The sequence below is a fragment of the Oncorhynchus mykiss genome, chromosome 24 (genome assembly GCF_057628025.1).
Source record: "Oncorhynchus mykiss isolate SJ-2025 chromosome 24, ASM5762802v1, whole genome shotgun sequence".
Lineage (NCBI taxonomy): Eukaryota > Metazoa > Chordata > Actinopteri > Salmoniformes > Salmonidae > Oncorhynchus > Oncorhynchus mykiss.
In genome coordinates, this window is record NC_143045.1 from 1,335,689 (window position 1) to 1,360,001 (window position 24,313).

At 44.9% G+C, this 24,313-nt stretch overlaps 1 protein-coding gene across 1 annotated transcript; it reads left to right on the top strand.

Moving 5' to 3' along the window:
- The first annotated feature begins 617 nt into the window (after positions 1-617).
- On the top strand, positions 618-16,730 carry fam124b (family with sequence similarity 124B). The gene is made up of 5 exons (XM_021581875.3): positions 618-820; positions 1,063-1,167; positions 10,695-10,723; positions 10,917-11,710; positions 15,181-16,730. Exons 1-5 carry the CDS (start codon positions 813-815, stop codon positions 16,018-16,020), a joined length of 1,776 nt encoding a protein of 591 aa, XP_021437550.2. The 5' UTR covers positions 618-812; the 3' UTR covers positions 16,021-16,730.
- Positions 16,731-24,313: the final 7,583 nt, after the last annotated feature.

Below are 24,313 nucleotides of genomic sequence, written 5' to 3' on the forward strand. Positions count from 1 at the left end.
TGCCTCCTACCTGTTTCACAACTGCCTTGTGTATTCCTCTCTGAGAGCAGAGAAAGCAACACTAAAATGGTCTTTACTGTGAAATATCTGCTCCTCTGACCATAATTTAAGCCTAATGCATAAAGGGAACCACAGTCAAACTGTTACGCAGCCATGAAGAGGAATTCAACATAACCACTTGTATTGCTTTCAGCCAACTTTGAGTCTGCACTTGCTTTAGAACTGCAATGTTTCTTAATGAATCCCCTCAAGTGGATGTTATTTCTCAGTGTGCAATTAATTTGGTTGAGGCCACATGACATGGGATAAATGTGCATCTCACAAATAATACAGACAGCTGCTATGACAAGTCAATGTTGATTATTAGAAACATTATTTATTAATGAGACATTTGTGGCCAAAAGACGATGCCAATTATAGTCTCCAATGTTCCAGAATGGCTACCACAGAACTAGAATCATTATATTTCCTATGTCTACAAACATGCTAGAACACATCAAGCATGTGGCAATGTAACAAGGGCTAAAATGGGGCATAGGTGCCAGGGTTGTTAATGCTCTTTAACAGAAATGTGACAGATGATGGCCTCATTTTCTCAGGATTCCATTCTCATTTACATTACGGAAGTGGTATTACCTCCTTTGCCCCTCAAAGTCTAGTTAACCCGTCTGGACTATCCTTTGTCTGCTCATACGTGACGGTGAGACGACTGCCATCTGGCGCTATTCTGCATATTATTTTCCTCATTTAGAGTAGACTAAGCCCTTTCTCCCATTTTCATTTATCCTGGTCAACTCTGCACGTATTTATTCATGTGCTGGTGAGTAGACACGACTTTTCTATTTATCTTTTTTTTTTTTACAGACTTCCTAAATGACATTCTACTCCCTGTATAAAATAGCTATGTCTAAAGGTATCAGTACAGCAGATGACGTCAGTGTCCCAGCTAGAACGATGCTCGTGAAAAAAAAAACTTTGCTAACGGGCTGACTGAACGGTGACAATTCTTGTCATCAGTCTAGAACTTAGGGCCACTACAAAAAAATGTGCTTCTCTCCATAGGACTCGATTGAAGTCCGGTGGCAATTATCGGACAATGCTACGAAGATCGATTCTATTCAACGGAACCGTTGATGAAAACGTGGATTCGGGAGCTGAGACTGCCGAGTAAGTTCCTTAAGCTAGTTAGCTAGCTAGCATTTGTTTGCGGTATCCAAGTACTGGCAAGATGTGAATCATTACCATTTCACTTTGTGCAGTATAAGTTCCCCAGCTAAATCTACTTCAGTGTTTTCTATCAACGTAACAGGCGGTGTGATTAGCTAACGTTAGTCATTTAAAACGAGTCGCATACAACTTAGTGGGTGGGAATCACTAGCTAGCTTCAATAGCTAAAGATAGCTTGCCGAACGTTTTTGCATGCAACATCAGCCCAAACAGGCAATTGTAAATGGTCAACCTCTTTCTGGTCTAAATTAGCTAGGTAGCTACAGTTACACTTATAATCTTATTGTGTCAACTTACAAGTAAGATAACTTAATGTGGTTTACTAACCTTAACTAGCTAGCATTTTTGTTTTACTGTTGGCTTGATTGTTGCTGTTTAGTTACCAGCTGGGCTTCTAACTCACCACATTGCCGTTGTCATAGTAACGAAAGATGCATGTTTCCACGGCGAAATGACACTGATGGGCTAGGAACGTACAGAGAAGGAGCTGCCAGATAATAGTCTGGAAGTAAAGTCGCACTGGGAGCCACATTTGACATTGAATACATTGAGCAAGGTGGAAAAGGCCGCATTAATACACTATGTAAATGTATTTTCGGGAGGGTTGTGGTCACCATTCATGTAATACATTAAATATATTCATCTGTCTGTGCCCAATAATGTTTTATGCTGCTGCGATGTTTGCCACCATGTTGTTGTCATGTGTCTCACTATGTCCTGTTGTCTCGCTTGTTATGTCTGTTTTGTCCTATATTTTTATTTAATGTATTCTTAATCCCAGCCCCTGTCCCCGCAGGAGGTCTTTTGGAAGGACATCATTGTAAATTAGAATCTGTTCTTAACTGACTTGCCTAGTTAAACACAGGTTAAATCATGGCTAAGGGCGGTATTCAAGCACTCCGCGTTGCATCGAGCATAAGAACAGCCCTTAGCCATGGTATATTGGCCATTTACCACAAACCCACGAGGTGCCGTATTACTAATTATATTCTGGCCACCGACAAGCTCAGGAACAAATTGGCTGGAGGTCAAACCTAGTTTCCAAACCCTGTTGTATATTTAAGCAATAACGAGGTGGTGTGGTGTGAATTCACATTATAAACTGGGTGGTTCGACCCCTGAATGCTGATTGTCTGACAGCCGTGGTATATCAGGGGTATGACAAAATATGTATTTTTACTGCTCTAATTACATTGGTAACCAGTTTATAATAGCAAATAGGTTACTAGCTGCCCAATTCATAGCCCTACACTACACATTTAACTTGGTTATTGGGCAAATCAATTCAATGACTAATAATTTCTTTCTGATTAGTGGTAAAATCACCTATGTCTGTTAACCGTTAATCGGTTAGCTGCTGAAAATACATTTGACCGGTCGGTCATGCTTATGCTTATCGGTCTATAGGACATTTGCATAATTTTGTGGAATTAAATTGGAGCTATTACAATTTTCTGCGGCCTTTGAAGCATTCTAGTACAGTTAAATAGTTGTAACACACACACTGACCAAAACATTATTTTGTTGCCATTTACTTTTCCCCCCATTACCAGTAAAACATAATCAAAACATTTCTCTCACTTACTTGCTGTGCTGTTTCGTTGTTCAGTCTCAACCAGGATTTCATCATACATGTCAAGCAGTGAAGTTTCAGCTCTGTCCGTGGCCTCTCTTCCTCGGTGCGCACTGTCACTGTGTCCGTTTCCAACCCAGACAGGATGACCACATCAGTGAATCAACCCACTCAGGTGACGCACCCCCTCCAGGGACGGCATGAGAGAGCCCCAGTAAGCCAGTGACTCAGCCCCTGTAATAGGGTTAGAGGCAGAGAATCCCAGTGGAAAGAGGGGAACCGGCCAGGCAGAGACAGCAAGGGCGGTTCGTTGCTCCAGAGCCTTTCCGTTCACCCTCCCACTCCTGGGCCAGACTACACTCAATCATATGACCCACTGAAGAGATGAGTCTTCAGTAGAGACTTAAAGGTTGAGACCGAGTTTGCGTCTCTGACATGGGTAGGCAGACCGTTCCATAAAAATGGAGCTCTATAGGAGAAAGCCCTGCCTCCAGCTGTTTGCTTAGAAATTCTAGGGACAATTAGGAGGCCCGCGTCTTGTGACCGTAGCGTACGTGTAGGTATGTACGGCAGGACCAAATCAGAGAGATGGGTAGGAGCAAGCCCATGTAATGCTTTGTAGGTTAGCAGTAAAACTTTGAAATCAGCCCTTGCTTTGACAGGAAGCCAGTGTAGAGGCTAGCACTGGAGTAATATGATCAAATTTTTTGGTCAGGATTCTAGCAGCCGTATTTAGCACTAACTGAAGTTTATTTAGTGCTTTATCCGGGTAGCCGGAAAGTAGAGCATTGCAGTAGTCTAACCTAGAAGTGACAAAAGCATGGATTAATTTTTCTGCATCATTTCTGGACAGAAAGTTTCTGATTTTTGCAATGTTACGTAGATGGAAAAAAGCTGTCCTTGAAATGGTCTTGATTTGTTCTTCAAAAGAGAGATCAGGGTCCAGAGTAACGCCGAGGTCCTTCACAGTTTTATTTGAGACGACTGTACAACCATTAAGATTAATTATCAGATTCAACAGAAGATCTCTTTGTTTCTTGGGACCTAGAACAAGCATCTCTGTTTTGTCCGAGTTTAAAAGTAGAACGTTTGCAGCCATCCACTTCCTTATGTCTGAAACACATTCTTCTAGCAAGGGCAATTTTGGGGCTTCACCATGTTTCATTGAAATGTGTCATCCGCATAGCAGTGCAAGTTAACATTATGTTTTCGAATAACATCCCCAAGAGGTAAAATATATAGTGAAAACAATAGTGGTCCTAAAACGGAACCTTGAGGAACACTGAAATTTACAGTTGATTTGTCAGAGGACAAACCATTCACAAAGACAAACTGATATCTTTCCGACAGATAAGATCTAAACCAGGCCAGAACTTGTCCGTGTAGACCAATTTGGGTTTCCAATCTCTCCAAAAGAATGTGGTGATCGATGGTATCAAAAGCAGCACTAAGGTCTAGGAGCACGAGGACAGATGCAGAGCCTCGGTCCGATGCCATTAAAATGTAATTTACCACCTTCACAAGTGCCGTCTCAGTGCTATGATGGGGTCTAAAACCAGACTGAAGCATTTCATATACATTGTTTGTCTTCAGGAAGGCAGTGAGTTGTTGCGCAACAGCCTTTTCAAAAAAAATTGAGAGGAATGGAAGATTCGATATAGGCCGATAGTTTTTTATATTTTCTGGGTCAAGGTTTGGCTTTTTCAAGAGAGGCTTTATTACTGCCACTTTTAGTGAGTTTGGTACACATCCGGTGGATAGAGAGCCGTTTATTATGTTCAACATAGGAGGGCCAAGCACAGGAAGCAGCTCATTCAGTAGTTTAGTTGGAATAGGGTCCAGTATGCAGCTTGAAGGTTTCCGTTCCAATTTTCTGGAAGCTTGCTTCAGAGCTCGGGTATTTTCTGTGTACCAGGGAGCTAGTTTCTTATGATAAATGTTTTTAGTTTTTAGGGGTGCAACTGCATCTAGGGTATTGCACAAGGTTAAATTGAGTTCCTCAGTTAGGTGGTTAACTGATTTTTGTCCTTGGGTAGACAGAGGGAATCTGGAAGGACATCAAGGAATCTTTGTGTTGTCTGTGAATTTATAGCACGACTTTTGATGATCCTTGGTTGGGGTCTGAGCAGATTATTTGTTGCAATTGCAAACGTAATAAAATGGTGGTCCGATAGTCCAGGATTATGAGGAAAAACATTAAGATCCACAACATTTATTCCATGGGACAAAACTAGGTCCAGCGTATGACTGTGACAGTGAGTGGGTCCAGAGACATGTTGGACAAAACCCACTGAGTCGATGATGGCTCCGAAAGCCTTTTAGTGGGTCTGTGGACTTTTCCATGTGAATATTAAAGTCACCAAAGATTAGAATATTATCAGCTATGACTACATGGTTCGATAGGAATTCAGGGAACTCAGTGAGGAATGCTGTATATGGCCCAGGAGGCCTGTAAACAGTAGCTATAAAAAGTGATTGAGTAGGCTGCATAGATTTCATGACTAGAAGCTCAAAAGACGAAAACGTCTTTTTTTTTTTTTTGTAAATGTTAGCAACACCTCCGCCTTTGCGGGATGCACGGGGGATATGGTCACTAGTGTAGCCAGGAGGTGAGGCCTCATTTAACACAGTAAATTCATCAGGCTTAAGCCATGTTTCAGTCAGGCCAATCACATCAAGATTATGATCAGTGATTAGTCCATTGACTATAGTTGCCTTTGAAGTAAGGGATCTAACATTAAGTAGCCCTATTTTGAGACGTGAGGTATCATGATCTCTTTCAATAATGACAGGAATGGAGGTGGTCTTTATCCTAGTGAGATTGCTAAGGCGAACACCGCCATGTTTAGTTTTGCCCAACCTAGGTCGAGGCACAGACACGGTCTCAATGGTGATAGCTGAGCTGACTACACTGACTGTGCTAGTGGCAGACTCCACTATGCTGGCAGGCTGGCTAACAGCCAGTATGGCACCGAGTATGGCACCGATTTTGCCTTCTGGAAAATGGGCTGAGTGTCAGGACGCATCATAACCTTTTTGTTTTGATATCTTAGAAATTTGGCCCTTCTGAAAACCACCTGGTGGCTCTGTAGTACAGCTTTGAATGCTGGGTCTGGCTGTCACAGCCTTCTCCACTGAAAACATGTTCTGCTAGTTCAATTTTTCTCTAGCCAGTTACGGCCCATCAGTGCAGGTCTGTCTCCTTTTGACAATTACTAATGGCAAAGTCGCATTTTTTTTTTCATACTACACTGGCTCTTTAACATACCCTAGCGAAGGAATTTTCTAACCTGATTAGGTAGTCAACGCAGTTACAGGTTTCTTTAACTACAGGTGAGACAGAGCAATGGTAACACACTTCTGAGACCAGAGAAACAGCGGCCCCTGTCTAACTGCATGTCCAAATCCTTTCCATCCAAATTCTTGCCATTGGAAGTAGTGTAAACTGTATTCACTGCATTTACATGATTTGAGCCTCTTGCTTTCCCTGAATATTCCAAGAACACCAGGGAGTTAACTCCATTGACAATGCAATCTCACATGCCTTTCTGAATGTTAGATCCTTCTCTGCTAGCATCTCGTGCTGTATAGTTTCAGAGCACAGTCAAATTCAAATAAAAAATTGTATCTGTCACATACACATTGTTAGCATATGTTAATGCGAGTGTAGTGAAATGTTTGTGCTTCTAGTTCCGGCAGTGCAGTAATATCTAACAAATTCACAATGACTACCTTACATTGTGTGTAAGGGGATGGAATAAGAATATGTACATATATGGATGTGTGATGGCCGTGCGGCACAGGCAAGATGCAATAGATGGTATAAAATACAGTTTATACATATGAGTAATGTAGGATATGTAAACATTATTAAAGTGGCATTATTTAAAGTGACTAGTGATACCATTGATTAAAGTGGTCAGTGATATGAGTCTGTATGTTTGAAGCAGCCTCTGTGTTAGTGATTGCTGTAAGATAGAAGCTGTTTTTCAGTCTCTCGGTCCCAGCTTTGATGCACCTGTACTGACCTCGCCTTCTGGATGATAGCGGGGTGAACAGGCAGTGGCTCGGGTGGTTGTTGTCCTTGATGATCTTTTTGGCCTTCCTGTGGCATCGGGTGCTGTAGGTGTCCTGGAGGGCAGGTAGTTTGCCCCCGGTGATGCATTGTGCAGACCGCACTACCTTCTGGAGAGCCTTGCGGTTGAAGGCTGTGCAGTTGCCGTACGAGGCTGTGATACAGCTCGACAGGATGCTCTCGATTGTGTATCTGTAGAAGTTTTAGGTGACAAGCCAAACTTCTTCAGCCTCCTTCACCACGCTGTCTGTGTGGGTGGACCATTTCAGTTTGTCCGTGATGTGTACACAGAGGAACTTAACTTTCCACCTTCACTACTGTCCCGTCAATGTGGATAGGGGGGTGCTCCCTCTGCTGTTTCCCGAAGTCCACAATCATCTCCTTTGTTTTGTTGATATTGAGGGAGTTTTTTTCCTGACATCACACTCTGAGGGCCCCCACCTCCTCCATATAGGCTGTTTTGTTGTTTTTGGTAATCAAGCCTACCATTGTAGTGTCGTCTGCAAACTTGATGATTAAGTTGGAGGCGTGCATGGCCACGCAGTCATGGGTGAACAGGGAGCACAGGAGAGGGCTGAGAAAGCACCCTTGTGGGGACTCTTGAGGAGCAGCGGGGTGGAGATGTTGTTTCCTACCTTCACCACCTGGGGGCAGCCCATCAAAGTCCAGGACCCAGTTGCACAGGGTTTGTTCGAGACCCAGTGCCTCAAGCTCAATGATGAGCTTGGAGGGAACTATGGTGTTGAATGCTGAGCTGTAGTCAATGAACAGCATTCTTACATAGGTATTCCTCTTGTCCAGATGGAAAAGGGCAGTGTATTGGCGATTACATCGTCTGTGGATCTATTGGAGTTGTTCTAGGGTATCCGGTAGGATGGAGATGATCCTTGACTAGTCTCTCAAAGCACTTCATGATGACAGAAGTGACTGCTACAGGGCAATAGTCATTTAGTTCAGTTACCTTTGCTCTCTTGGGAACAGTCCACAGCATTCTCACGTAGGTGTTCTTTTTGTCCAGGTGGGAAAGTGCAGTGTGGAGTGCAATAGAGACTGCGTCATGTTGGTGCATCCCTAATTAATAGGCCTACCTACTCTATTAAAATATATTAATCTTACTTTATTTCTCTAATGCCAAACTAGTGAGTCTTGTTTGCAACAAAAATCGCAGTTTACCAAGAATTGTCTGAGAATCTGAGCATGCTACTTTTCAAAAGTAGATTTTTCACCCTGGACATGAGGCCAAGTCCCGATGCAGAAAGGAGGTAGGCCTATTTAAGGAGTGCACGTGTAGCCATGAAGTGCTTTGAAAGGCTGGTCATGGCTCACATCAACACCATCATCCCAGAAACCTTAGACCTACTCCAGTTTGCATATCGCCTCAACAGATCCACAGATGACGCAATCTCTATTGCACTCCACACTGCCCTTTCCCACCTGGACAAAAAGAACACATACGTGAGAATGCTGTTCATTGATGGCCTCCCGAGTGGCACAGTGATCTAAGGCACTGCATCGCAGTGCTAGCTGTGCCACTAGAGATTCTGGTTCAAGTCGAGGTTTTGTCTCAGCCAGCCGCGACCGGGAGACCCATGGGGCACAATTGGCCCCGGGTTAGGGGGAGGGTTTGGCCGGCAGGGATGTTCTTGTCCCATCGCGCTCTAGTGACTCCTGTGGCGGGCCAGGCTCAATGCACGCTGACACAGTCGCCAGGTGTACATTGTGTCCTCTGACACATTGGTGCGGCTGGCTTCCGGGTTAAGCGGGCATTGTGTTTCGGAGGACGCACGGCTCTCAACCTTTGCCTCTCCTGAGTCCATACGGAAGTTGCAGCGATGGGACAAGGCTGTAACTACCCATTTGGATACCACGATATAGGGGTCAAAAAAATAAAGAAATGCTGTTCGTTCACTACAGCTCAGCATTCAACACCATAGTGCCCTCAAAACACATCACCAAGCTAAGGACCCTGGGACTAGACATCCCTCTGCATTTGGATCCTTCCTGACGGGCCTTCCCCAGGTGGTAAGGGTAGGCAACAAGACATCTTCCACGCTGATCCTCAACACAGGGGGCCATGACTGCATGGCCAAGCATGACTCCAACACCATCAAGTTTGCCGATGACACAACGGTGGTAGGCCTGATCACCTACAACGATGAGACCGCTTATAGGGAGGTGGTCAGGGACTTGGCAGTGTTGTGCCAGGACAACAACCTCTCCCTCAACGTGATTAAGACAAAGGAGATTATCATGGACTACAGGAAAAGCAGGGGCGAGCAAGCCCCCATTCTCATTGATGGGGCTGAAGTGGAGCAGTTTGAGAACTTCAAGTTCCTTGGTGTCCACATCACCAACAAACTAACATGGTCCAAACACAACAAGACGGTCATGAAGAGGGCCTATTCCCCTCAGGAATGGCCAAGCTTCCTGCCATCCATGACCTCTATACCAGGCGGTGTCAGAAGAAGGCCCTAAAAAGACTCCAGCCACCCTAGTCATAGACTGTTCTCTCTGCTACTGCACGGCAAGGGGTACCGGAGTGCCAACTCTAGTTACAAAAGGCTTCAATATTAACAGCTTCCACCCCTAAGCCCATAAGACCCCCCCCCTGCTACTCGTGGTTTATTATCTATGCATAGTCACTTTACCCTTACCTACATGTACATATTACCTCGACTAGCCTGTACCAACCCACATTGACTCGAATCCGGACCCCCTGTATATAGAGTTGAAGTTGGAAGTTTACATACACCTTAGCTAAATACATTTAAACTCAGTTTTTCACAATTCTCACACATCACATAGGCCTAAACAAAACAGAAAACACTGTTCGCCATTTTAATTGTCTAATTTCTATGACCTGATGGGAGATCAAAGCAGTGGTGGTCTGGGCTTGTAATTGTGGCGAACTTTGCGCTGTATAGCGCATTTTTTCAGTACGTGAAGGGGATCCAATCAGTTTAGATTCCGTGAAAAAAAAAATAGGCCTATAGGCTACTCCAGTGTTATGTAATAGCCTATACTTTTTTTTTTTTTACCCCCTTTTCTCCCCAATTTCGCGGTATCCAATTGTTAGTAACTACTATCTTGTCTCATCGCCATAACTACGGGCTCGGGAGAGACGAAGGTCGAAAGCCATGCGTCCTCCGAAACACAACCCAACCAAGCCGCACTGCTTCTTAACACAGGGCGCATCCAACCCGGAAGCAAGCCGCACTAATGTGTTGGAGGAAACACCGTGCACCTGGCGACCTGGTTAGCGCGCACTGCGCCCAGCCCGCCACAGGAGTCGCTAGTTCGCGATGAGACAAGGATATTTTTTTTCCCGCTATATTAATTGTAATTACAAGTTGCACATCAAATTATTTAGGGTTATATGATTGTCTGCTCTGCCATTCCTCTCCATCACACTAGGGCTGCCAAGAATATAGGTTTGCTATAAGATGTAAATGGGGAAGATAATGGACCAATGAAAAAAATATATAAAATGACTCCTGACTACCAAGAGATGTATGTAGTGAGAAGAGCCCTTCAAAAAATACATTTAAAATCGTGTTTTAATGCAACAACAACAAAATCCAGTGCGGCTTTACTTCCTGGCTATAATGACTCTTCTCTGCATGTTCCTAGCTGCCATGGTGCCTACATTTGATTTCAAGCATGAGGGGTAGCTGGCTCCTAGATCATTTACTTCTGAACAGATTATGGTACAAAGATGTATTTTTAGCGCGTGCTAAAACAATGGCTTATTGATTTGTTTTTCCATTATGTGTTTTTGGAATTGTCTTTATAATTGTCTGCCACTCACTTATTTTCTAGATCTGATTGCAGTAAGATGACATCAAGCAGTAAGTATTAACCATTTATATTTCAGTTGCACATGTACTTTGTTGGTGTCTCTTCTGATACAGACAATATTCTGTTCAAACTGACTGTCTTATTCTGTAATGTCAGTGGAAGGGTTTTCCCTCAGTTTCACTGTGATCCTCATGTCTTGGTTCATACCTCCCTAACCTTGTTCCTCTGTGGCTGTGTTGTCAGGTGAGCTACTGGCCAGTCGGGTCCAGGAGCCCCTGATGATGAGCATGCACCTGCTGGCCAACCCTGGGGACTCGCTCCTGCTGCAGCACACCCTGGACCGCCTCCTGCGCTGGGTGTGCCCCAGCCTGCGCCTCTTCCATGTCTCTGAACGGGCCTGCCCCCTCCGCGACTATGCCCGCTCCCGCTTGTGCCCTGTGGCCGGGTACCCCTCCCTGGCTGTGACTGTCTTCCTCCATGAGGCCTATGGCGAGGAGCGCATCCTCCGGGTGCTGGACTTCCTGCAGCGCCCACCCTGGCAGTACCACCACACGGAGAGCTGCGGTGGGAGGACCGGGGGCATCCACGTTACCTCCTCCACCTCCCCGGCCAATGCCCTGCTCCGGCCCTACCTCCTGCCCAGCCGAGACTTCTACAGCCTGGGCACGGGGATGCCTGTGTGGGGGGTGCGCCCGGTGCACTGCGGCGGGGAGATGCTGCGGGTGACGCTCTACAGCAGCTACGATAACTTTGACGACGCAGTGCGGCTTTATGAGACAGTGCTGCAGAGGCAGGTGGAGGAGCAGAAGACTGGGTTCTGTTGGTTTACGCTCTACACGGAACCGGGGCTGTGTCTGCAGCTGGCTCTCAAACAGCTCTCCCCAGGGGTCAGGGTGGAGGCCTGCAACTCAGCTGTGCTGCAGTTCAGGGTAGAGGAGATGGGTCAGCTCGTGCCCCTGCTGCCCAATCCGTGCACGCCCATCAGCGCCACACGCTGGCAGACCGAAGACCTGGACGGGAACAAGATACTCTTCCAGGTATTTTAATTGACATGACACTATTTCCTATATTGCACTACAATACTTTTATTCAGACTCCTGTGCGGATCTGTGGTCAGAGATGGTGCCAGTAATATATAGATGGAAATAAGCTACCGTGTATTTTATGATATGCCTTTTGTCTTACCTTCGCCACACTGCGTCGTCTTGCTGCATTTCTTTCCCTACATTTAAATGATGAGACGTGTGAAGCCCAGTTGCTTCTCGAGATGGAAATATGTTTGGGTTTAGAGTTGTGGTAAATGTTTAGCTGCTATGTGAAACCTCTGTGGTTTCTGCCCCCTGAGGAGCGATTGGAAGCAATTCTCTATGGCTGTGAAAACACCAGAGGCGGCTGGTGGGAGGAGCTATGAGGACGGGCTGGAATGGTATCAAACAAATGGAAACAATGTGTTTGACTCCGTTTAGTTGATAAAATTCCAGCCTTTACAATGAGCCCCTCCTATATTTCCTCCCACCAGCCTCCTCTTGAAAACGTGTAACGCTGGATGAAGTTTCTCTATGATTATCTTTTAGTTACAGTGAGACTACTGTTCTGCATTCAGGCTGATTGTCTTGTAAAACCATCAGGATAAAGAGCAAAATAATGTAAATGCAGTCTGTGTGCAGCACAGAGATGCAGCGAGCTCCAGAAGTATTGGGACAGTGACACATTTGTTGTTGTTTTGGCTCTGTACTCCAGCACTTTGGATTTGAAATGATACAATGACCAGGATATTTTCATCCATATTCGGATGAAGCGTTTAGAAATTACAGAACTTTTTGAACATGGTTCCCCCATTTTAGGAGACTTATGTGTATTAAATTAGTCAAAAGTGTAGTATTTGGTCCCATATTCAGAGTGAGCAATGATTACATCAAGCTTGTGACTACAAATTTGTTGGATGCATTTGCTCTTGGTTTTGGTTGGGTTTCAGATTATTTTGTGGCCAATAGAAAACTTTACAAAAGGAAGTAACAAACGAAGTTGCAAGAGGAACATAAACTGGGGATAAACCAAATAAAAGGTTGCGCTCAAACAACCCAGGTCTCTATATCACCTGTCCCCTCCCTGGCCTAGGGAGGGGACAAGGCTTAAATACCCTACCCTCAATATGGACCGTACCATTATTAACCAATCATCAGTTAGCAGGTTTAAATACAGGCATGAAATCACAAACTGATTCAGGCAATAATCAATATTAATAATCAAAACAAACAGCAAATGCATCCAACAATTTTGGAGTCACAAGCTTGATGTAATCATTGCGTGCTATGAATATGGGACCAAATACTAAATTTTTGACTACTTTAATACATACAGTGCCTTGCGAAAGTATTCGGCCCCCTTGAACTTTGCGACCTTTTGCCACATTTCAGGCTTCAAACATAAAGATATAAAACTGTATTTTTTTGTGAAGAATCAACAACAAGTGGGACACAATCATGAAGTGGAACGACATTTATTGGATATTTCAAACTTTTTTAACAAATCAAAAACTGAAAAATTGGGCGTGCAAAATTATTCAGCCCCCTTAAGTTAATACTTTGTAGCGCCACCTTTTGCTGCAATTACAGCTGTAAGTCGCTTGGGGTATGTCTCTATCAGTTTTGCACATCGAGAGACTGACATTTTTTCCCATTCCTCCTTGCAAAACAGCTCGAGCTCAGTGAGGTTGGATAGAGAGCAGTTTTCAGTTCTTTCCACAGATTCTCGATTGGATTCAGGTCTGGACTTTGACTTGGCCATTCTAACACCTGGATATGTTTATTTTTGAACCATTCCATTGTAGATTTTGCTTTATGTTTTGGATCATTGTCTTGTTGGAAGACAAATCTCCGTCCCAGTCTCAGGTCTTTTGCAGACTCCATCAGGTTTTCTTCCAGAATGGTCCTGTATTTGGCTCCATCCATCTTCCCATCAATTTTAACCATCTTCCCTGTCCCTGCTGAAGAAAAGCAGGCCCAAACCATGATGCTGCCACCACCATGTTTGACAGTGGGGATGGTGTGTTCAGCTGTGTTGCTTTTACGCCAAACATAACGTTTTGCATTGTTGCCAAAAAGTTCAATTTTGGTTTCATCTGACCAGAGCACCTTCTTCCACATGTTTGGTGTGTCTCCCAGGTGGCTTGTGGCAAACTTTAAACGACACTTTTTATGGAAATCTTTAAGAAATGGCTTTCTTCTTGCCACTCTTCCATAAAGGCCAGATTTGTGCAATATACGACTGATTGTTGTCCTATGGACAGAGTCTCCCACCTCAGCTGTAGATCTCTGCAGTTCATCCAGAGTGATCATGGGCCTCTTGGCTGCATCTCTGATCAGTCTTCTCCTTGTATGAGCTGAAAGTTTAGAGGGACGGCCAGGTCTTAGTAGATTTGCAGTGGTCTGATACTCCTTCCATTTCAATATTATCGCTTGCACAGTGCTCCTTGGGATGTTTAAAGCTTGGGAAATCTTTTCGTATCCAAATCCGGCTTTAAACTTCTTCACAACAGTATCTCGGACCTGCCTGGTGTGTTCCTTGTTCTTCATGATGCTCTCTGCGCTTTTGACGGACCTCTGAGACTATCACAGTGCAGGTGCATTTATACAGAGACTTGATTACACACAGGTGGATTGTATTTATCATCATTAGTCATTTAGGTCAACATTGGATCATTCAGAGATCCTCACTGAACTTCTGGAGAGAGTTTGCTGCACTAAAAGTAAAGGGGCTGAATAATTTTGCACGCCCAATTTTTCCGTTTTTGATTTGTTAAAAAAGTTTGAAATATCCAATAAATGTCGTTCCACTTCATGATTGTGTCCCACTTGTTGTTGATTCTTCACAAAAAATACAGTTTTATATCTTTATGTTTGAAGCCTGAAATGTGGCAAAAGGCCGCAAAGTTCAAGGGGGCCGAATACTTTCGCAAGGCACTGTAAAAGTGATTTTGTCCCAATACATTTGGTTCCCTAAAATGGGAGGATGATGTACAAAAAGTGCTATACTTTCAAAAAGGTTCACCCGATATGGCTGAAAATACCCTCAAATTAAAGCTGCCAATCTGCATTTTAACCTCATCGTCATTGTATCATTTCAAATCCAAAGTTCTGCAGTACAGAGCCTAAACAACAAAACATGTCACAGTCTCAATACTTTTGGAGCTCACTGTATATCACTGCACTGTATATCACTGCAAATACAATATTTTTGGTTATGGAAAATTTATTTCACAGCGGTATAGATAGTACAATGATTCTCTACACTGTACTTGGTTGTTTTGTCACAGAAACGGAAATTAGGCAAACTATTAGAATTTTAGCAACCAGGAAATGGCGGGGCGATTTCTGCATAGTGCATCTTTAATTGGAACTTAGGTTTGTTTTTCCTGTCTCTGTGGGCTCCATAATTGTTGAACCGTCCATTCCTTTCACCTCAAGTCTTCCAGAGAAAGTTAAGACTGTCAATCTCTGTCCCCCAGGTGAAAGCCCCAGAGCAGCCTCAGCGACCCCTGACCTGTGCCTTCCCTCTGACCTGCCCCAGCGTCTCGCCCAGAGGGCTATTGAGGAGCGTCGTGTCCACCCCGCCAGCAGCCCACGCCCTGCAGCCCTGCAGCCTGATGACCCCAGTGACCCGTCCAGGGAACAGGCCACGCACCGACCCAAGCCTGGATAGGCCTGTTTTACCCGGGGGTCTACGGTGTGGGGGAGGGGTGGAGAGCATGGGCTCAGACAGCTGCTATAGCACCCCTCCAGGCAGCTCCTGCTACTCATCTCAGCGTAGCAGCCCCGCCACGCTATCTGTTAACCACCCCCACGAATCCTCCCCTTTCTCATGCTCCGCCTCCCCGGCGCGGCCCTCCCTGTCCATCTCCCATCTACTGCTGGAGGAGGAGGAAGAGCCTGAGACCAACGTGGACACGGGTGTCCCCGTGACAACGACCCCGCGCTCGGACACAGACTTCACCATGGCGACCAGCTCGAGGGACACAGGCGTCTCGGTGATGCCGCGTTCCGAGAGACCAGCCGCTGTGGGGGCCTCTTCCCTGGAGAGCCTGGCAAGGGAGCTGAGTGCCTGTCTACCGGAAGCTCACACACCTCCACCCCACCACAGGACTTGGGTTGTGAGCAGCTCTACCAAAGCTGCCAGTCCCGGGTGCAAGGCAGGGTCACAAGCCTGGGATAGCGGTGTTATCAGCTGGGCATCGCCAGGTGAGCGCTACTCCAGAGGGCCTGTGGGGCCACAGACTCCTGCTAAGCCAGCAGCAAAGGCTCTGTCATCCACACACAATATAGACCCAATAGATGAGTTCTTCATCTGACTCCTTTCTGCAGTGTAAGCAGGCATGCAGTTGTAGGACATTTTGTCACTATCTAACATAATGTAACTTGATGTTGCCTCCAGAGAGAGACTGGGAAGCTCCTTGAAACCATGGAGACACAAAGGATCTAACTTCCTGGTGCTCAGACCGTCATGCCAGTCAAGGTTTGCGTCCAAAATGTCACCCTATCCCCTATGTAGGGCTGGTGGGCTCTAGTCAAAAGTAGTGCGCAGTAGGGAATAGGGCACCCTTTTGGACGCAAACTAGCTAGGCTAGGACGGGTAAAGCCTATAGTAAATGAAACACCCAGGGATTTCAGATGCACAATTATTGTATAACTAACTAGGCTACTATGCATTTTATTACCAGTGGAAGTAGAAATGGATACAAATATGTGCCGTGAGTGGGTAGATACATGTGGTTGTCTGTGCACTGTGAAAGCTGATCTGTGTGGCATCGGAATGGTAGCGTATCTGAGTGAACTAAATCCTTACCCCAAGAATGCACTGTCTATTAGGTCTGACTCCTGGGTCAGAGGTTAGTATTGTATAGTATCATTATCCTATTTTTCTAGAATTAACACATTGTATTTCAACAATGACTTGTATCTTCTAATACAATACTAAACCATTGGTTGTATTGAGTAGACCTTGCCAAACCACTGTGTTGAAAGGACACATTTCAAGAAGACATTAAATGCTGATAATTCATTTATTTTCTGGGAAACTTTTTTGTAAAGCTGCTTGTTTCAAGGACTGTGTTTAGGCTACATATTTTTGTAATCTGTGTTTTCAAAGATGGATTGAAGACTAGAATACAACGAAAGACTAGAGAGCTAAGAGATGCTGCTTGTCTGAGATGATACTCTATACATTATAAACAAAGTGTTGGCTGACATTACCATGAGGCCTTGCAAGGCTGTCTATAACTGTTTACCAAACTGATCGTCTAGAGGCCGATTTATTAGACCAATTAGCCTAAACTTGGACTAAAAAGTGCCTTTTAGTCCAGAACTATGCGTAATCTGTGTCCCGGAAACCATCCCTTAATAATTTAAGGAATTTAAAGACGTGAGTTGTGAAATAGGATGGTTGTTGTTTAACCATGTTCCTAAAAACAATTATGAACCAGCATTATGCATCACTAAATTATTATTGACTATTCCCACTAATTTGGGAATATACTGTCATTTGTTTCAGATTGTTTTTAAGACGTGATGAGGAATGTAACTCCAATACCTTTTGTACTGATGCATTGGGTATCATCTATTGAGGCCTGTTTATACATGGTGCTAACATCTGTACAGGTCTTGTCCACATTCTGATTGTGACCACATTTTTTTGACTGGTGTAAGACTATTAAAATAACCGATTGTGATCAGATCTTCCTGACCACCTTCGGAGGGAGTCGGGGACAAATTGATTGGTTGGATAAAAGCACAGTGAGCAGAGTTTGGTATTGAGGATGTTAGTGCTGGTCCGGGTGGGTGGTGTTTGCAGTGGGTGAAAGTGATTGCATCTGTTTTGAAACCGGGCTGTCCCGCCGGGTACCCCATTCAAAGCCGATGTTGAAGTTGGCTCAGAACAAAGTGATGTAGGCCTATGTCAAGCACATGAAGTAGTGACTTAGGGCTGGCTGGAGTCAATCTGTATCGCAGAAGTATTACGGAATATCCAGGTTATAGCTCAATTTAAAGGCGATATTCCCGCGTTCACGGAGACTGCATTCACGGTAAATGCTGCATATTTTCAGCTCAATCAGAACTTGCCTTTACCTTTTAACGCTGATCTTCCGCGATACAGATTTAATCCACCCCTTAGGAGTTTTTACATGTGAAAGTGTTGTTCGCTCTTGATAAATCCCAATGCAACTTTATAATCTACTGATATAGGAAATAACTAACTCACTGACCTTTAAAAAATCAAATAAAAAGTGTTAGGATGCTCTCCCCCTTACTGGCACAGGTCGTCACAGGTTCTAATCTTGCCGATGCCCTTTCTCAAAAAAGGTATATTTATATTTATTGGACACTTAAACTAGGAATGTTCTTTGTTTAGTATCAGCAACGCTGCTGGATAAGTATACATTTGGATTAGGTCAGTTTCAGTAGACAAAATGTCTTATACAGTACTCTACATTTTACAAGTCTGTAATAAAATAATTTAACCACTGGAAGGCGGCAGTGTTCCAAAGAAGTTATCACACGCGATTTTATAGAAATAACTTTTACTTTGTCTCAAAAAAGTGAATTACACATTGTTGGTTTTGTTGAATATCTTAAATGTGCAATCGGAAAGTGTTCAGACCTCTTGACTTTTCCACATTTTATTAAGTTATTCTTCTACAATGGATTCAATTGTTTTGAAGGCACCTAAAGGACTGATGAAACCAAGATTGAGCTCTGGCCTGAATGCCAAGCGTCACGTCTGGAGAAAACCTGGCACCATCCCTACGGTGAAGCATGGGGATGTTTTTCAGCGGCAGTGACTGGGAGACTAGTCAAGGGTAAGATGAACGGAGCAGGTTACAGAGAGATCCTTGATGAAGAAAATCTGCTCCATAGTGCTCAGGGCCTCAAACATTGGGTTCACCTTCCAACAGAACAATGACCTTGAGTGTCCCAGCCATAGCCAGAACTTGAACCTGATCTAACATCTCTGGAGAGACCTGAAAATAGCTGTGCAGTGACGCTGTCCATCCAACCTGACTGCGCTTTAGAGGATCTGCAGAGAAGAATGGGAGGAACTCCCCAAATACAGGTGTTCCAAGCTTGTAGCCTCATAACCAAGAAGATTTGAGGCTGCCAAAGGTGCTTCAGCAAAGTATTGAGTAAAAGGTCTGAATACTTATGTAAATGTTATATTTCAGGTTTTATAAATTTGCAAGCTTGCAAGCATTTCTTTACCTGTTTTTGCTTTGTCATTATGGGGTATTGTGTGTAGATTGATGAGGGGGAAAAAACTATTTAATCCATTTTAAGATGAGGCTAAAATGTAGCAAAATGTGAAAAAAAAGTCAAGGGGTCTGAATACTTTCTGAATGCACCGTATATGATATTCAAAAGCATTTTCCATGGAGTTGTTGATTTACCACTGCAAGTATTTGTCACTAGGGCCAGGATTCAATCAGAGGCACGTTGTAGAGCGTTTGTCTGTAAAGATAATTTCCTATTGAGCCAATATCTGCAGCATTTACCATGAATGCGATCTTCACAAATGTTGGAACATTAGCTTTAAAATACAAATTGTCGACAGTGCTCTTCAACATGCTTGGCCCGGCACAGGTGTAACGAGCTCAACAATGTTCATGACTAGTGTCAGTTTTATTGTGTCATGAGTCTTCCCAAAAAGTCTGGTTCAATGGCACTGATGACTGAGTTTTAGGCCAATGACGCCGGTCGGCTCCAGCCACGTCTTCCATATTTAGATTGCACAGACATTATGGCCTTTTATATGTTTTGGTAGCCTGGCTACCAGTCTGTTTCGCCATCATTCCACTCCTTGTCATTCAAAACTGTTTGGCATATGATATGGAGTACAAGGACTGGAATATTAGCAGAAACAGATTTGTACCCAAGATAATGTTTCAGCCTTTTGGCTCATCAACTTTGATGTAAGGGCTGTAGCTCCCCACTGTTTGTCACAGGATGTCATTGCCCTGGTGAGTCCTGTTCCTGCAGCCTATCCATTCCAGGTCTTGAGCTCACTGGCCCTCTCTGGTCATGCGCACCTTCACCGGGTCAAACCTCTTGTACTGCTGCTCCCTGAAGAGATAGAGGTGCCCGTCGGGATGTGTCAGCACACTGTTGTTACCTGAGGCATCCCTGTCCAGTCAGCCAGTAAGGGTCAGACCTTAGCGTGTGCAGGTTGAGCATGGAGTAGCGGGAGCCCTTAAAGAGGACCATTTGTCGCAGGGGGACATAGTAGAAGGCACAGTCTGGGTGGTGGGGGAGGCCGGCCTGGCTGCTCCTCCTGGGGAAGCCAGGGTCCAGGGCACGGCCCGAGCAACACCGTACGTTTACCTCGAGAGGAAGGGGTAGGGAGCGAGACAATTCCGCACAATCAACAACACTACTTACTCACTGAGGTACTTTAGCCTGTTTGTTCTTTTGCAAAGTCCTCTGCTGTGTTGAATTCATTGTCATGCAGCCACAGTCAGGAGAGTTGGCTAAAGCACACTGATCATGTGAAAAGGCCTGGTCCCAGATCTTTCACTGACTAAAGTGAATTTAAGGAGATTACTTTACCTTTTGAAGAAGTATCACTTGCTGTCCAGCGGGAAGAAGGCCTCTGCCTCGATGGCCAGTGGGAGGTGGGGCCAGCGCTGCTGGAGAAGGAGAGCCACGCTCACGTTCCCCTGAGCCGACCCCATCCAGTACGCACTGGCCCGGAACACCAACACTGTGTGGTTCTGGTCTGAACACACAAAGAAAGACTAGATAAGAATACATGACAATGTTACATTTAAGCAATAAGGCACGGGGTGTGGTATAGGGCCAGTATACCACTTTTTTTAAAGTTTTAATTTATTCTTCTGAGTGGCAGCCCACGGGTACAAAAATAATCTATATGTGTGACATAATGAATGGAAAATGTGATATGAAATGACTTTAAATATTGTACCTGTTATCCCCCAACCAAAAAAAAAAAAGTGTTTGCTCAGGGATCAGATAAGAGAATGAGACCATATGGAATGGGAGAGAAGATTTTAAGTAATGGGGTGATAAGCGATAGACACTGTGATGTTGATATATGAGCGTTCCATGGCATCCTCCAAGAGAATGTTTTGTCGGTCATCTAAACTAAACTCTTACAAGGTTACTTCCACAATCTAAACTCAGCAAAAAAAGAAACTTCCCTTTTTCAGAACCCTATCTTTTCAAAGATAATTTGTAAAAATCCAAATATCTTCACAGATCTTCATTGTAAAGGGTTTAAACACTGTTTCCCATAAACTATTAATGAACATGCACCTGTGGAACGGTCGTTAAGACACTAACAGCTTACAGACGGTAGGCAATTAAGGTCACAGTTATTAAAACTTCGGACACTAAAGAGGCCTTTCTACTGACTCTGAAAAACACCAAAAGAAAGATGCCCAGGATCCCTGCTCATCTGTGTGAACATGCCTTAGGCATGCTGCAAGGAGGCATGAGGACTGCAGATGTGGCCAGGACAATAAATTGCAATGTCCGTACTATGAGATGCCTAAGACAACGCTACAGGGAGACAGGACGGACAGCTCATCGTCCTCGCAGTAGCAGACCACGTGTAACAACACCTGCACAGGATCGGTACATCCGAACATCACACCTACGGGACAGGTACAGGATGGCAACAACAACTTCCCAAGTTATGCCAGGAATGCACAATCCCTCCATCAGTGCTCAGACTGTCTGCAATAGTCTGAGAGAGGCTGGACTGACTGCTTGTAGGCCTGTTGTAAGGTGATTGCTGGTGATGGTGATGTCACCAGACGTCACCAGCAACAATGTCGCCTATGGGCACAAACCCACCGTCGCTGAACCAGACAGTACTGGCAAAAAGTGCTCTTCACTGACGAGTCGCGGTTTTGTCTCACCAGGGGTGATGGTCAGATTTGCATTTATCATCGAAGGAATGAGCATTACACCGAGGCCTGTACTCTGGAGTGGGATCGATTTGGAGGTGGAGGGTCCGTCATGGCCTGGGGTGGTGTGTCATAGCATCATCGGACTGCGCTTGTTGTCATTGCAGGCAATCTGCGTGACAGGGAATCCTCCTCCCTCATGTGGTACACTTCCTGCAGGCTCATCCTGACATGACCCTCAGCATGACAATGCCACCAGCCATACTGCTTGTTCTGGACGTGATTTCATGCAGACAGGAATGTCAGTGTTCTGCAGGGCCAGCAAAGAGCCCGGATATCAATTCCATTGAGCACATCTGGGACCTGTTGGATCGGAGGGTGAGGGCTAGGGCCATTCCCCCCAGAAATGTCCAGGAACTTGCAGGTGCCTTGGTGGAAGAGTGGGGTAACATCTCCCAGCAAGAACTGGCAAATCTGGTGCAGTCCATGAGGAGAAGCCTGCAGTACTTAAATGCTGCTGGTGGCCACACCAGATACTGACTGTTACTTTTGATTTTGACCCCCCCCCCCCCCCCCCCTTTGTTCAGGAACACATTATTCAATTTCTGTTAGTCACATGTCTGTGGAACTTGTTCCGGTTATGTCTCAATTATTGAATCTTGTTGTGTAAATATTTGTATGAACATATGTTAAGTTTGCTGAAAATAAACGCAGTTGACAGTGAGAGGATTGTTTCTTTTTCTGCTGAGTTCATATCAGGTAAATGGCCACTGATTATAATGAACTACCTTGTGAATATAAATTAATGTTAGGCCAAATATTGTTTTACAGATTCATTTACTTCTCCTATGGGACGAATGTTGGTTGATACTTGATAAATGAAGTCTCCTATATGTAATGTTTTCCCTTAAAAAATATGATAAATCCAAACCAGTTGCTGTGTACTGGATAAATGGTTGCAAAGTTACTGGAATCTTCAGGAATTTGGGTAATTAACAGAAAATCAATGGCAATCTATCATAACTTTGGTAATGTACAGTGCCTTCGTAAAGGTCCCTTTACTTTTTACAAATGTTGTTACCTTACAGCCTTACTCTAAAATGGATTAAATTAAACATTTCATCAGCAATCTACACACAATACCCCATAATCACAAAGCAAAAACAGTTTTTTAGAAAATTTTGTAAATGTATTAAAAGTAAAAAACACCTTATTTACATAAGTATTCAGACACTACTACAAGACTCGAACTTGAGCTCTGGTGCATCCTGTTTCCATTGATCATCCTTGAGATGTTTCTACAACTTCATTGGTGTCCAATTAAATTGATTGGAAATTATTTGGAAAGGCACACAACTGTCTATATACGGTCCCACAGTTGTCAGTGCATGTCAGAACAAAAACCAAGCCATGAGGTCGAAGGAATTGTCCGTAGAGCTCCGATGCAGGATTGTGTCAAAGCACAGATCTGGGGAAGGGTACCAAAAAATGTCTGCAGCATTGAAGGTCCCCAAGAACACAGAACCACCAAGACTCTTCCTAGAGCTGGCTGCCCGGCCAATCTGAGCAATTGGGGGAGAAGGGCCTTGGTCAGGGAGGTGACGAAGAACCCGATGGTCACTGACAGAGCTTTAGAGTTCCTATGTGGAGATGGGAGAACCTTCCAGAAGGACAACCATCTCTGCAACAATCCACCAATCAGACCTTTATGGTAGAGTGGCCAGACGGAAGCCACTCCTCAGTAAGAGCCACATGACAGCCCGCTTGGAGTTTGCCAAAAGGTACCTAAAGACTCTCAGACCATGAGAAACAAGATTCTCTGGTCTGATGAAACCAAGATTGAACTATTTGGCCTGAATGCCAAGCGTCACGTCTGGAGGAAACCTGGCACCATCCTTACGGTAAAGCATGATGGAGGCTGTATCATGCTGTGGGGATGTTTTTCAGCGGCAGGGACTGGGAGACTAGTCAGGATCGAGGCAAACATGAACAGAGCAAAGCACAGAGATCCTTTTTTATAACCCTTTTTGTGGTATCCAGTTAGTAGTTACAGTCTTGTCTCATCGCTGCAACTTCCATACGGACTCGGGAGAGGCGAAGATCGAGAGCCATGCATCCTCCGAAACACAACACTGCCAAGCTGCACTGCTTCTTGACACAATGCCCATTTAACTCGGAAGCCAGCCGCACCAATGTGTTGGAGGAAACACCTTACACCTGACGACCATGTCAGTGTGCATTGCGCCCGGCCTCCACAGGAATCGCTAGAGTTTGATGGGACAAGAACATCCCTGCCGGCCAAACCCCCCCTAATCCGGACAAAGCTGGGCAAATTGCGCACTGCCCCATGGGTCTCCCGGTTGCCGGGAGACCCACAGAGCCTGGACTCAAACCAGGATCTCTAGTGGCACAGCTAGCACTGCGATGCAGTGCCTTAGACCACTGCAGCCCTCGGGAGGCCCTGTCTGCATCGCAGTGCTAGCTGTGCCACTAGAGATCCTGGTTTGCGTCCAGGCTCTGTTGCAGCCGGCCGCAACCGGGAGACCCATGGGGCAGTGCACAATTTGCCCAGTGTCGTCCGGATTAGGGGAGGGTTTGGCCGGCAGGGATGTTCTTGTCCCATCGCGCTCTAGCGATTCCTGTGGAGGGCCAGGCGCAATGCACGCTGACACGGTCGTCAGGTGTAAGGTGTTTCCTCCGACACATTAGTGCGGCTGGCTTCCTT

Excerpts from the sequence above, each read along its gene's own strand:
- fam124b (XM_021581875.3), top strand. Across the intron at positions 1,168-10,694 it reads TCGGGAGCTGAGACTGCCGA|ATCTGATTGCAGTAAGATGA; the intron begins GTAAGTTCCTTA and ends CTTATTTTCTAG. Across the intron at positions 10,724-10,916 it reads CAGTAAGATGACATCAAGCA|GTGAGCTACTGGCCAGTCGG; the intron begins GTAAGTATTAAC and ends CTGTGTTGTCAG.